This window comes from Callospermophilus lateralis, chromosome 15, assembly GCF_048772815.1.
Source record: "Callospermophilus lateralis isolate mCalLat2 chromosome 15, mCalLat2.hap1, whole genome shotgun sequence".
NCBI classification, from domain to species: Eukaryota; Metazoa; Chordata; class Mammalia; order Rodentia; family Sciuridae; genus Callospermophilus; species Callospermophilus lateralis.
Window position 1 is genome coordinate 35,607,606 of NC_135319.1, and position 16,245 is coordinate 35,623,850.

General features: G+C 36.0%; 1 protein-coding gene across 1 annotated transcript in view; it reads right to left on the reverse strand.

Moving 5' to 3' along the window:
* Positions 1–14,782, reverse strand: part of Rtkn2 (rhotekin 2) — a 68,961-nt gene extending 54,179 nt beyond the window's left edge. The window contains exons 1-2 of the mRNA XM_076835071.1: positions 14,723–14,782; positions 9,288–9,484 (exon numbers count right to left, since the gene is read on the reverse strand). Coding sequence (XP_076691186.1) covers positions 9,288–9,484; positions 14,723–14,782 — 257 coding nt within the window. The remainder of the gene's footprint in view (positions 1–9,287; positions 9,485–14,722) is intronic.
* Positions 14,783–16,245: the final 1,463 nt, after the last annotated feature.

Sequence of the window (16,245 nt, forward strand, 5' to 3'; positions counted from 1 at the left end):
GACTACCACTGCATGATTGCCTTGCTGGAGACAGGACCACCGCAAATGCCTGTACCCACCCAGAGAGGACCACTGTGCTGGAATTCCCTATCCATCAACATGTGGCTCCAGCCAAACCACCTCCATCATGGGACACTGAAGCCACTGCTATAGCTCTCCCCACGTGGTAATCTCCACCATGGGACAACGGACAGGGCCAGGCCCCTTGCAGCACAGCACACCACAGTGCAGCATCACAGAACAGGCCGTCAAACACCATTGCACAGCCCATTCTTCTAGCCCTATCTCTGAAAGTGGTTGCCTCCATCTTGGGACACTTCCACTACCATCTTGGGTTACCTCCGCTGCCACCTCAGCCATCTTTAGTTGGGGAAGCTTCCATCTTGTGACACAAACAGGCCTGGAAGCCCAAAATCTACCAACAGGCTTAACATACTGCCGCCACCAACTAGGGACATGGCTACTTCTATCCAGGGACAACAACTAGGACCTGGAAGACCATCACCAAGTTCCCTGTGGGCCCAGTTGCAACAGAGGTATCCCTACTACGTGTGCCAACAGACACCATCCTGTTGTAGAGGTATCAGGGAGCCTTGCATGGCATCGACTCTCTTTTTTCTCCTGCTAACACCCAACTTCTTTTGATTCCCCTTTCACTTGTCTTATAATCTAATACCTCTATATTCTCACATCCTACCTTATTAACATCACATCCTAATCCTACCTCCCCATTCTCTCTCTGTCCACTTTTAGTAACTGTAACCATTATGCAAAGCTACTGGCTATGTGGTAGAAGATAACCAAACTCATCATTTCTGTTTAAAGAGACAAAACTGTAAATGTCTAAATAGAAGTTAATTGATTTATGGCTGCATATTGGTTGCTTTGGTGCTGCAAACATTCATCCCCCCCCCCCCTTCAAGGTGAGGTACTGGTAACCTGCAGGGATACAACAAGATTATAGGGTAGAAACTGCAATACCTCAGATCTGTACTGCAAGAGAGGAAGACTCATAGACAACATGAAAAAACAAGGGGAGAAAGTGCCCCAAACAAATGAAGATACTACAATAATAAAGTCCATTGACAGGGCAGTAGATGAAATGTGAGAGAAGGAGTTCAGAATATATATAATTAAAATGATCTGCAAATTAAAGAGTGACCTAAAAGAGCAAATATAGGCAAAGACTGATAACTCCAACAATGAGATAAGAGAGCAAATACAGGCAAGAATTGATCACACCAACAAAGAAATGAGAAAAAAATACAGTAGCAAAAGATTACTTCAAGAAAGAGATAGAATCTGAAAAAAAAAAAAAAAAAAAAAAACCCAAACAGAAATCCTTGAAATGAAGGAAACAATAAACCAAATAAAAAACTCAACAGAAAGCATGAGCAACAGACTAGATCATTTGGAAGTCAGAATTTCAGACAATGAAGACAAAATATACAATCTTGAAAACAAAGTTGACCACACAGTGAAGAAGGTAAGAAACCATGAACAGAATATCCAATAATTATGGAATAACATCAAAAGACAAAAATCTAAGATTTATCAGGATAGAGGAAGGCACAAACTCTTCAGTGAAATAATATAAATTTCCCAAACATGAAGAATGAATTGGAAAATCAATTACAGGACACCAAATGTTCAAAATTACAACAGATCTACACCAAGGCACACTATAATGAATATGCCTAGCATACAGAATAAGGATAGAATTTTAAAGGCTAAAAGAGAGAGGAATCTGATTACATGTATTGGGAGATCAATTTGCATCTCAGCAGATTTTTCAACCCAGACCCTCAAAGCCAGGAGATCCTGGAACAACATATACCACGTACTGAAATAAAATGGATGCCAACCAAGAATCATACATCCAGCAAAATTAAGTTTCAGATTTGATAATGAAATAAAAACCTTCCATGATAAAAAAATAAAAAGAATTTACCGCAAGAAAGTCTGCACTACAGAACATTCTTGGCAGAATATTCCATGAGGAGGAAATGAAAAATAACAATGAAAATCAGCAAAAGGAGGAACTACACTAAAGGAAAGGCCAATCAAAGGTAAAACCAAGCCAGGTTAAAAGCCAAAAACAAACCAAAATGACCAGGAATACGAAATATATTTCAATAATAACTCTGAATATAAATGGCCTAAACTCATCAATTAAAAGACATAGACTGGCAGACTGGATTAAAGGGGAAAGAAAAAAAAAAGACCCATCAATATGCTGCCTTCAAGGGAATCATCTTATTGGAAAAGCTATCCACAGACTGAAGGTGAAAGGATGGGAAAAACTATCACTCACATGGACCACGTAAACAAGGAGCGGTTTCCATCCTCATATCAAATTAAGTGGACTTCAAACCAAAGTTAGTGAAAAGGGATAAAGTAGGACATTTCATACTACTCAAGGGAATCATACATCAACAGGACATAACAATCGTAAATATGCCCCAAACACTGGGGCATCTATGTATATCAAACAAACCCTTCTCTTCTACAAGAATCAAATAGTCCACAACAAGTAATACTGTGTAACTTTTAACATACCTCTCTCACCACTGGATAGATCTGCCAAATAAAAACTAAACAAAGAAACCATACACCTCAATAAAACAATAATTTAGACTTAACAGACATAGAATATTCTACCCATCAATGAGAGAATACACTTTTTTCTCAGCAGAACATAGATCTTTCTCCAAAATAGACCATATGTTATGCCACAAGGCAAGTCTTAGCAAATATAAAATATAGAGATACTACTCTGCATTCTATCTAACCATAATGGAATGAAATTAGAAATAAATGAAAAAGTAAAAAATAGAAGCTACTCCTTCACCTACAAACTAAATAATACCCCACAAAATGACACACAGATAATGGAAGATATCAGGGATGAGATTAAAAAAAAAATCCTAGGGTAAATGAGAACTCCAATACAATATATCAAAATCTCTGGGACACTATGAAGGCAGTGCTAAGACGAAAGTTCACTGCATTAAGCTCATTCATTAAGAGAAGAAAAAGTCAACAAATAAATGACCTGACACTACCTCTCAAAGCCCTAGAAAAGAAAAAACCAACACCCAAAGTAGTGGAAAACAGGCAATAATTAAAATCAAGGCAAAAATCAATGAAATTGAAACAAAAGAAACAATTCAAAAATGGACAAAATGAAACGCTGGTTACTAGATAAACTAAATAAAATTGACAAACTCTTAGCCACCCTAATGAAAAGGAGAAGAGAGAAAACAATAATTACTAAAATTCGTGATGAAAAAGGAAATAACATGACAGACACTAATTAGAATTAGAAGCTATATTGAAAATGTATACTCCAATAAAATAGAAAACCTCAAAGACACGGACAAATTTCTAAAGGCATATGATCTACCCAAAATGAACCAGGAGGACATACATAATTTAAACAGATCAATTTCAACTATCAAAAGCCTACCAACCAAGAAACTGAGTTCTATAAGACCTACAAAGAAGAATTAATATCCTCAAATTATTCCATGAAATAGAAAACAAGGGAACCCTTCCAAACTCATTCTATGAAGTTAGTATCATCCTGATACCAAAACCAGTCAGAGACACATCAAGGAAAGAAAATTTCAGACCAATATCCCCAATGAACATAGATGCAAAATTCTCAATAAAATTTTGGCAAATTGCTGGGGCTGGGGTTGTGGCTCAGTAGTAGAGCACTTGCTTAGCATGTGCCAGGCCCTGGGTCCGATCCTCAGCACCACATATAAATAAATAAGAAATAAAGGTGTTGTGTCCAACTACAACTAAAAATAAATATATATTTTTTTAAAATTTGGCAAATTGCATGCAAAAGTATGTTAAAAAATAGTGCACCATGATTAAGTGGGGTTCATTCCAGGGATACAAGGTTGGTTCAACATATGGAAATCAATAAATGTAAGACATCATGTCAATAGACTTAAAGATAAGAATCATATGATTATATGAATTGATGCAGAGAAAGCATTTGACAAAATACAGCACCCTTTCATATTCAAAACACTGAAAAACTTAGAAGGAACATACCTCGACATTGTAAAAGCTATGTTAAACCCAAGGCCAACATCATTCTAAATGGAGAAAAATTAAAAGTATTCCCTCTAAAAACTGGAACAAGACAGAGATGCCCTCTTTCACCACTTCTATTCCACATAGTCCTTGAAAGTCTAGCCAGGGCAATTAGAGAGACAAAAGAAATTAAAGGAATATGAATAGGAAAAGAAGAACTCAAACTATCATTATTTGCTGATGACATGATTCTATATATAGAGGATATAAAAAACTCCCCCAGAAAACTCTAGAATTAATAAATTAATTCAGCAAAGTAGCAGGATATAAAATCAATGCCCATAAATCAAATGTATTTCTATACACCAGTGATGAATCCTCTGAAAGAGAAATTAGGAAAACTACCCCATTCACAATAGCCTAAAAAAAAACCTTGGGAATCAATTTAACAAAAGAGGTGAAAGACTTCTACAATAAAAACTACAGAACACTAAAGAAATTGAAGAAGACCTTAGAAGATGGAAAGATCTCCAGTGCTCTTAGATAGGCAGAATTAATATTGGCAAAATGGCCACACTACCCAAAGTGCTATACAGATTCAATGCAATTCCAATTAAAATCCCAAGGTGATTCCTTATAAAAATAGAAAAACCAACCATGAAATTCATTTGGGATAATAAGAGACCCAGAATAGCCAAAGAAATCCTTAGCAAGAAGAGTAAATCAGGACACATCACAATACCAGACCTTAAACTATACTACAAAGCTATAGTAACAAAAACAGCATGGTATTTGGTATTGGTACCAAAACAGACATGTAGACCAGTGGTACAGAAAAGAAGACACAGAGACAAACCAACTAAAAACAGTTATTTATACTAGACAAAGATGCCAAAAACATACACTGGAGAAAAAAATAGCCTCTTCAACAAATGGTGCTGGGAAAACTGGAAATCCATGTGCAGCAAAATGAAACTAAATCTCTCTCTCTCACCATGCACAAAACTCAATTCGAAGTTGATCAAGGACTTAGGAATTAGAGAGACCCTACACCTAATAGAAGAAAAAGGAGGCCCAAATTTTCAACATGTTGGCTTAGGACCTGACTTACTTAACAAGACTTGGAAAGCACAAAAAATAAAATCAAGAATCAATAAATGGGATGGATTCAAACTAAAAAGTTTCTTCTCAGCAAAAGAAACAATCAATGAGGTGAAGAGAGAGCCTACATTTTGGGAGCAAATTTTTGCCATACACACACTAATCTCCAGGATATATAAGTACTCAAAAAACATAAAGCACTAATCTCCAGGACATATAAGAACTCAAAAAACTTGACACCAAAAAAAAACAAACAAACAAACAAACAATAAATTGGCTAATGAACTGAACAGACACGTCTCAGAAAAAGATATAAAATCAATCAACAAATATATGAAAAAGATATGCAACATCTCTAGTTATATATATATATATATATATATATATATATATATAACAGTTATATAACAGATATATATGTTATATATACATAAATGCAATTCAAAAATAAGATTTCATCTCACTCCAATCAGAATGGCAGTTATCAAAAATACAAGCAACAATAAGTTTTGGTGAGGATGTTGAGGAAAAGGCACATTCATACATTGCTGGTGGGACTGCAAATTGGTGCAACCAATCTGGAAAGCAGTATGAAGATTCCTTAGAAAACTTGGAATGTAACCACCATTTGACCCAGCTATCCCACTCCTTGGTCTATACCCAAAGGACATAAAAACAGCATACTACAGTGACGCAACCACATAGATGTTTATAGCAGCAAAGTTTACAATAGCCAAACTGTAGAACCAACCTAGATGTCCTTCAATAGATGAATGGATAAAGAACCTGTGGTACATATACAAAATGGAATATTACCCAGCATTAAAAGAGAATAAATTCATAGTATTTGCAGGTAAATGGATAAAGTTGGAGAATATCAAGGTAAGCAAAATAAGCGTTTTTTGGTCCCCCCAAACCAGGGACCAAATGTTTTCTCTAATAAGTAGATGCTAATCCATAATCCACAAGTATATGCTAATCCATAATCCATAATCCATCCAGCATGGGATGAATATAGATTACACATTTAGAGATAGGCAGTCTTTTAATAAATAATGGCACATCTCCTTAGACATGAACTTTTAAGATGAAGCATGAAAATTTAGAATGTGGTAGAGTTTTGAGTTTTGTTCTCAGCTTTTATAGGGGATTTTGTGGGGAGGCAATTTCAGTGGAAAAGTTTGAGAAGTACTGCTTAAGAAAGTGTAAAACTAAGTTGGGTGCAGTGGTGCACACCTGTAATCCCAGTGGCTCAGGAGACTGAGAAACTTTGGATGGGACAAATGAAAGGTGGGGAGGGAGCAAGGGGATAGGAAAGAGAAGGACATCATTACCCCAGGTACATGTATGATTGTACCAGTGGTGTGACTCTAACTCATGAACAACAAGAGAAGTGAAAAATTCTGCTCCATTTGTGTACTATGAATTGAAGAGCTTTCTATTGTCATCTGTAACTGATTAGAACTAATTTTTAAAAAAAGAAAATGTGGTTCATAGAGATAATGAAGTTTCACTTAGCCAAAACAAAAAATGAACTTATGTCATTTGCTGGTAACTGTATAGTAGTGGAGAACATCATACTAAGTGGAATAAGCCAGAATCAGAAAGTCAAGGGTCAGGTATTTCTCTTATATGCAGAAGCTAGAGAGAAAAAAGAAATTAAAAAAAAAAAATGACAATTTTGTGAAAATAGAAAGGAGAGAGTAGAAATGGGGGGACAGAGGGAGAGAGAGGAGGGAGCAAAAAGGGAAAAACTGTGGAATAAAGTTGACCAAATTATATTAGGTGCATGCAGGAATACACCACAAAGCACTCCAACTTTATATATCATTATAATGCCTCAATTTAAAAGATAAGAAAGAAATCAAGTACTATAATTTCTAGTTTTATTTGATCAGTAAACTCAGGTTCTAAGAGTATATACAAAATAAAGTTGTGGGGAAAAAAATCCATTCAGAATATTCAAGGTTTCATTAAATTCTACAAATACGTCAATAAGTGAAGGTAACAATGGTTTATATGAAAGATGAACAAGTATCTGTGTATAGAAACAAAGATATTTTTATCTATCAAAGATCAGAAAAAATTAAAATTCATACACTTTTAAATAGGTGTTCCAAAATTTTTCCTCATCTTTACTATATAAATTTAATAGAGATTAAGCTTATTTAATGTTTTTATAAATCAGCAACTTCTGAAAATTTAAGCTGCCAAATTAAGAAAATTCCCAATTCATAATTTATTATAAATAAAGCACTAAATATGGAGGTAGTTATGGCTCACAGAAGAATATTTTAGACACCATGACACCACGAAAAATGATAAAATATGAAATGCTTAATCCTACACTTACTTTTTGTGGGGTGGGTACCAAAGTTTGAACTCAGGGGCACTAGACCAGAGCCACATCCCCAGCTCTAAAATTTTATTTAGAGACAGAATCTTACTGAGTTGCTTAGTGCCTCACTTTTGCTGAGGCTAGCTTTGAACTCTTGATCCTCCTGCCTCAGTCTCCTGAGCCACCACACCCAGCTTAATCCTACACTTTTTTAAGCAGTACTTCTCAAAATTTTCCACTGAAACTGCCTCCCAACAAAACCCCTATGAAAGCTGAGAACACAACTAAAAACTCTACCACATTCTAAAGTTTTATGCTTCATCTTCAAAGTTCATGTTCTAAGGAGATGTGTCATTATTTATTAAAAGACTACCTATCTTTGGACACATAATCTATACTTAGTGACACATGACCTGTTTGAAAAGTACTGAGTTAAATCAATGTATGTCTATCTGAAAAATATTTTCCTATATTATGATACTGGAACAATTTATTAATAATGCATGGACACAAAACAAACTATTTGACATTTGTTGAGTATTAAATATGCAAAAGATGTAACATTAGGTTTATTCATATTTATTTACATATGTATTTTTTAATCTCAATCTTTAAAAGGTAAATATTATTATGCGTACTGTAATGAAAGAACTAAGACACAGAGATGAAAATAGCTATCCAAAAGCAATACAACTAGTAAGTCTGGCTACTTTGTACTCAGGTCTCTATTAAATCACGATCTTGTTAATATTTTATTTTTACAAAAATCTTCTCTAAAGTATTCTATTTATTTATTTATTTACAGTACTGAGGTTGAACCTAGGGCACTCTACTGATGAGCTACATCCTCAGCCCTTTTTATTTTTTATTTTAGACAGGGTCTTACTAAATTACTTAGGCCGGCCTTAAACTTGTGATCCTCCTGCTTCAGTCTCCCAAGTAGCTGGGATTATAGGCATGTGCCATAATACTATACCCAGCTTCTCCTACCTGTTTTTACCTTACTTTCCAAGTAGTGACCAGCACAATGGCTACTAATGTCTACAAAGAAACTTTTCACTTGTACCAGAGCTATAAGGCTAATCAACAAAGAGAGATGTAGGACTATTCCTATTGAAAAAGACACTAACATCTAGTCACTAAATTGAGTAGATTGTTAGGTCAAAGTTAGAACTGTCATTACAAATAGGATAGAATATAATTTCATATACAAATTGTAGATCTAATCTAAAAGGCAGCAAGAGCGATAGCACAAAAGTTCAGAAGTTACTTAGCAAATCCTAACCTCATTAGCTTGTCACTAGCCAGTTACATGCCCTTAAGTAAATTCCTTGCCTCTCTAGAACTTATGTTCATCATCTGAAGGGATATTCTAGAAGATTTTTACATTTCTTTCCATTCATAAGTTTTTTTTATCTTTATAATTTTGCTGCCCACTCATTTCAATTTCCTTATCTAAGTTTCTGTTATTCTTAACCAGTACCTTTTTACTAACAGGTCTCTAAGCAATTCATTTTTTTTAAGTCTACGTTTCTATGTGTACTCATCAGTTCACATTAGTTCTTTCCTCTTAAATATCCCCTTACTCCTTGTTTCTTAGTCACTTTCATTGTATTGTTACATGTTGAGCACAACAAATTGCCCAATGAAAACTGCTGCTTAATAGTTCACCCTGAGTCCTATTGTTAAAATGCTTAAAAAGGTATGGTGATTTGTACTTATATTTAAATTACATTGTATTTTCAATTCAAATATTCAAGTACATTAAAAGTCATAGGTAAACTGTGCTACTAACCATCTTCCAGTTTTATTTGCAATCTGCTCTTCTAATTTCTGTAGCTCCGATGTGTAAGCCATTATTCGAGTGTTGCACACCATGAGATTCTTAACTGCCTGTAAAACCTGGTCTTTCTGAGTGCTCAGAGAAAGGAGCTTCCATATGCCTTCTCGCATTCGAATTTCTAAGTCTATTTTTTCTTGAATGCTGCAGTCCTAAAATAAAGAAAAAAGCATTTTTAAAAGGTAGCAAAAATCCAGAATTACATTTTTTTAATCCATAATAGAAAATGTACTAGGGATCATTCATTTTATACCATATTGAGAAAGAAACAAAGTTTTAAATATATAATAGTATTAAAATAGAGCTTTTAAATATATATATATTTTTTTTTTTGCAAAACCTTAATTTCTTTCATTGTTAGAAAGTTTTTACAATCTACTGGACAAACAGAGGAAAAACAATAATAAGACAGTACACATTCTTACTGTAACTGTACTAGGTTTAATAGTGTCCCCCCAAATTAATGTCCATCCAGAACCTCAGAATGTAATCTTGTTTGAATGCAGGGTTCTGCTTAGAAAATGTCACAGGTCTAGCTACCTCAAATGAACACTTAGAATACACTTCTGGACATACTGAGTCATCAAGAAACTACTAAGTATTTTAGTTCTGAAAGTCTTTTTTTAGTTCATTTAATAATCTTATAATGATTTAATCTATATACAAGCTTCACTTTCTGATTTTATTCAATGATTTTGTAAAAAGAAAATCTATAAATCATAAAGGTACTCTTTACCACAAACATGCAATAATGCTTCTTTTAAGTCTATTTTTGTGTAAAAATGAGCACTATTACTTGCTTTCTAACTACATCAAAATATAAATTTAAAATATGAAAGGAATCTACTAACAATAAAAGTTTCAGATATTAGAAAGATGGTTATTTCAGAAAGAAAAGATGTAAGTTAGGAGAGAGATTAGTCTATAAAGATTATCCCCAAAAGAGAAACTGCAGTAGATGATTTAACTTGACTATCCAAATCAATCAACTGTGCTTTTCACATACAGAAAACAGATCTAATTACCTTCTGTAATTACATCATGTAATCACCACATAAAAACCTTCTCTTGGTGTGTTGTAACTCAAAACTGGTGTACCATATAAATGTAGTCATTTGCTGGTTTTTCTTTTTTACACATGACTGAATTTCAACAACTCCATTTTATCTTTTTATGACTTGTCAGCCCCAAAGTAAATTCTTCCTTAATGTAATTAGCAATTAATTATAAGAATTATCTATGTGACCCATATGTCTCTTAATAGTGGCAGACTGGTTGGTACTGGAGAGTGAACACAGGGAGCAACTTGATGCTGGGAGGAAGAGCTTTACCCCACAACCCAAATATAAATACCATCTGGTGCCACTAAATTCAACTTTGCTTTTTAAATGCAACAATGAGGCATCCAGTTGAACTAGCACATGACTCTCAAAGCTGGCTGCTTCTTAGAATCATCTGAGGCAAAGAGGAAGGGCTTTATTTAAAAAAAAAAAAAAAAAAAAACCTAAAACTGCTATCTAACCTAAACCAATGAGATCTCTGGAGGCGGGACCTGAGCATTTTTTAAAAAGTTCCTCTAGTGGTTTTATGTCTTAGAGTAAGGAACTACTGGACTACTGGAAATTTCTACAGCAACCTGGAAAGTTGCAACAGTGTTACAGAACCAGCAGGTGGCCACAGCCACATTAAGGAATCAATCTGGGCTTCTAGAGTTCCTATTCTATGAATGAAGATTGCCTTCTCCCTGTCACTTATTGAAAAAGACACCATAAAATTATAGAGGTTTGGGAAATAGTGAAGAAGAGAAATATAAGTTGAGGTTTAAAAAAAAAAGACTTATGTGTAGGATTAAGCTAATATTCATAAGAAAAATGAGGTATATTCAGCAGATGTTACTATTAGAATTCTAACCTGAAAAAGTTACTAACGGGTTAGTAAACCATTGTCTGTTTGTCGCTTGTTTTGTAAATGAAGTTTCACTGGAGAGCAGTCATACTTACTCATATTGTCTATTGCTACTTTCAAGATACAATGGCAGAGTTAAGTTATTTCAACATAGACTATGGTCTACAAATCTGAAAATATCTAGCCTTTACCCACACCAATTCACATACATAAACTATGACCCTTCTCTCTTGCTGAGGGAGGTCTAGTCAGGCTAATGTAAATGGATCTGGGGTAGCTAACATAAGCAGAATGGATTGGGAAGTGTATGCATGGATTTTTTTAATGTATTCTGAATAATTCTAAAAGGTTATCATTTTAGCCAGAAATGTGTTTTCCATGCAACTTCTTTTAGTATACATCATTTCTTTCCTTGCAGAAGTAGACCTCTCTGGGCAAGCAATACTAGCTGTAGTGTAAGGGTTGATGGAGGCAAAGAAGTTGTTTTTAGTTAATAAATGCAACAAAGTGATCCTAGGGAGGAAATGAAGGCAACCACTGAGCATTCAATGGTGAGGGTTACTGATCTCAAAGAAGAGTAGGGGGCTAAAATCATCTGTTGTTGCCTCAGCCACAAGGAAATGGCCACACAGAGTCAAGGCTGATTAAGACCAATGACAAAAGCATGTTTCCTTGTACCTATCCCTCTTTGCAGTGTTTGAATACAAATCTGCAGAATAGCAAAGAATGGGATGGAGCTACCCTCTTCTTATTTCTAGTTCAATTTTCTGAATAAGAGCTTGCTTATAATCAAGTCAAATAGAAACCTACATTGATGTCCTGATCTTGTAAGTACTTAAAGTTAAGCTGATAAAAATAAATGAACAGGGCAAGGCTGAGAATCAAATAGGAGGACACTTTATAAATCTAAGGCTAGAGGTATATCTCAATGACAGAGTACTTGCCTAGCTTGTGCCAGGTCCAGAGTTTGATCCCTAGCACTGCAAATAAATAAATAAATAATCAACAAATAAATAAAATTTAAAAAGTAGAAATACAGAATATATGAGAAATTGACTTGGTTTTACAAGCTAGAAGAACACAAAGAAAGTACAAAAAAATGGCCTTATTGTTGAAGAACTAATTTTTTTTAAAAAAAAAATTGAAGTTGGGCTGCTGGGAAGACAACATAGACATTATCCAGTAGTAATTCCGATAGAAATTATCATTCACTAATGAATGATAAGAAAAGTCAAGTTTAACTAAGAGACCAAGGTAAAGATAAAGAAAAATTATAGAAGACTATATATGGTAGGATTGCAGTTTTCCAAAAGAAATTTTGTGTATTTTAAGAATTGTTCATGTACAGAAAAAGGTCTGGAGTTGTTAGCACTACCATGAAAATGGAATTGGACAGAGAATTCTTAAACTTATATTTTTGTATCCATTGACTTTTCAGCAATTAGGTAGTATTATTTCTCAAATTTAATTTTCATTCAAGTCTTTTTCAAGAGCTTGGACATTTTAAAATAAAAAACAGATGACTGCCCCAATTGCTCAGATGAGTGGGGCAAAGGATGATGATGATGATAATAATAATAATAATAGTCATCTCTGAAGCATGTCATGAGTGCTGGTGCTGTACTCAGTACTTTAGAGAGGTTCTCAAGTTCCAACAACTTTCTAAGAAAGGCATTATAGCCAATACAACTATGGAAACTAGAATTAAAGAAGACAATTTAATCAAAATTGTACAGCATTCTACAACTTTGGAAACTAAACTTAGAAAAGACAGGTAACTTAATAAAAACTGAACAAGAGAGTTGGATTTGACCTGACTCTGAATCTGAAACTAATGTTCTCTGCTGTGAGGAATCAGAGATGACTCCAAGGTTTAATAGGTCTTTGCCTAGCATGTGACCACATCAAAGTCTTTAGTCTTACCCCTATTAGATGACAATTTCATTTATATGGAAAAAAATACACCAAATAAAATATTTCTTGTTTGAAATCTATTACTATTTTGTGATTTCTTCCAAGGTTCAAACAACAGAAGCAATTCCACATGAAAATTATTTTGACTTTAGACATCGCTAAACACATGTATATAACCCAGCACTTATGCATATTTAATATTTAAACATTTTCATTCCATGCAATTAAACTTCTTTTGTGATTTTATCTGCTGTTCTTTTTCCTATCCTTCCTAAATATTATTGCAATCACAGGTAATAAATATAGCTGGACAGCTACACCTATATGATAGTACAAGAACCTCAACAGATTGTCAATTCACTAGAAATCAAGATTATGCTAAAAATTGGGGCAGCCAAAGTACCTAACAAGATTTTTTTTAAGTATTTTAATCAAAATATTTATTTTTAAATGTTGACATAAACAGCACAAATTATTAATAAAGGTCCTGGACTACCAAACTGTAACTCCTAACATCTTGCTTTATTTTATTTTTCACAGTATTATTTAAGACTTCTCAAAATCATATTACCTATTAAGGAAACTCCAGGCTTATAAACAAAGATATAAGGTGCACCATATGAAATTGCAAATATCATACCCACAAAACAGGCAATTTCATATGGTTTAAACAACTGCACTTCATGAGTAGGTAAAAGGCAGAGATTAAAAAGGAAGTGAAAATCCAACTGAAAGACGTCATTGTTTTCTTTTAAGATCTTATAATTATGGTTAAGAGTGGATAGTATAATATTTAAATAATGTTGCCAAGAAATAAGGCTGGTCTATGTTAAGTTAAAAGGTTTCTAACACATATTTTACATCATATCTAAAAAAGCAAACACCAAGTACTAGGGAATGATATTGGTCAAATTATACTGTTTATTTTGTGCATATTCGAATATGCATCAACAAAATCCATCAATACTTACAACTAGAATGCGCCAATAAAAATGTGGGGAAAAAAGCAAGCGTCAAGCTTATATCCAATTCAGAGTGTCTTCCCTTTTTCTTTTCTAATTATATGGAAAGAATTCACTATCAAACTTTCAATTTTCTAAAGCTGAGAGGTTGCAATTGCTTCTCCATCCCGCCTCCCACCAACAGTTTATGTTGTGCATAGACATCGCTTGAAGAACTATGCTTTCCATTAAATCCGACACCAAGTCAACAGTCCTCCAGGGCGTTCCTGCAAATCCCGGGGCACCCACTGCCCTCAGCACCACCTACACTAGTAAAAACAAAAGCCCAAACCCTGTGGAGGGCAACGCACAGGAGTGCAGAGAAACGCGCTGCAGGGGCTCTGGCATCGCGTCCCATTTCGGGCCTCAGTTTCTCCCTGAAAAATCAGAGGGTGCAGATGGCCAAGTCCTTCATAGCCCCAACAATGCATCTCCTAGACCTTCCCTTTGTGTCTGGCGACTGCGGTCTTCATGGCGCGAGGCTGGGGCTTTCCCGACCACCAGACACTGCGAGGCGTAAAGCTGCAGCGGAGTCCCTCTCGCCGGGCTGCAGGCTCCCTCCCGACTCACCTGCTGGGCGGGAAGCCCCGCCAGGCTGAGCTCAGGCCCCTTCGGGGTCTGCTTCTCCATCTCCAGCGCAACCAGTCCCGGCTGTCGCCTCTCCTTCAAATGGGTAATTTGAAAAGCCCGCCCCTGACTGGAGCCTCAAAGTACGCCAACCGCTGGGCCGTACCAAGTCCCCGCACAGGGGAACTGAGCACCGGGGGTCGCCAGGGCCTCGCGCACGCGCAGTAGGTGCACCCGGCGGCTCCCGCCGCCGGAAGTCGGCAGAGACCCGATTGCTGAGTGAGGACCTAGTGGGAAGGGTCAGGCGGCTGGCAAACTTAAGGAGCTGTCGTTGAATGGGGCGGGGCCTGAAAGGGGGCGGGCCGAGGGGCGGAGTCGGCGGCTGGGCAAGCTGTCCTGCTCAAGGTGTAGGATGCTGGTTAACTGTGCCCTGCATTTGCCCTAAGTTTGGCCCTCCAAAGTGATCCTAGCAAACCGATTCCAGGTGCAGTTCCTGGACCCCCGCCCCAGACAACTCAAGGAACAGAGTGTCACTAGGAGCCCAGGGTCTTGCTCCCCGAGAACCACGTGGCCTGGCTCTCAAACCCTCTCACAGTACTGCCTTGTCATCCAAACTCACTTAGATATCGTGGTTTTTAGACCCTTGTACAATGTTCAATGTTCAATGTTCTTGACTTATCATGATTTTCCCCTTAAAAGGGTACAGTAAGCCTCTTTGGACGTAAGACGTTTTTCTCCTGACAAAGGAGTCTAACAAATCAACCCTCCTACCCTTGCCTCATAGAAAGCCTTGGACACTTCTCTCCATGAAAGAGGATGACCAGGTTTTTTATTTGCCGGGGAAAGTCCCTGTATAGATCTGCTATCCCAATGTTCCACCAGTCTTGCACAAGTCCCAGAGTGATTTTTATTATATGTTCATCTTGTACATATGTTCATCTTATACACAAAGTTTTTTTTAGTCGTTGATTTGAAGATATACTTATTAAAAATATAAGAAGTGTTCTTCCTGTCAAATGGATAATTTGTTTCTTTGAGATCCTCTGGAGTAGGTGATACTAGAAGCTGCCCAGTTAAGAATGACTCTACTCTTACATTAAGAGTATGGGTCATTAAGAGTATATGGGTCATGTCCTTACACACAACTATAAAGCATATGGAACTCAGAATACCAACACAGAGTTCATCTTGTTCTCTCCAAACACATCTGAATTCCATTGTCATTAGGTTCCCCTTTTCCCAGTGCACACCTCATGCTGCCACTTTATGGTGTAATTATCCCCTACTCAACGTGAGTTGTATGAGTCTGGTATAATGCCTGACTCATAAAAGAAAACACACAGAGAGCTCATCATCAGACATACAGTATTTATCACATAACACACACAGCTTTCAGACTCAGATCAAAATACATACAGAAGGCAATACTTATGAAAATAGGCAAGCCGACCAAATGGACATTGGAAATGATGTGGAAATATTTGATGAGTGAATACTAGGTATACAATTGCAGATGTGTTTGTAAT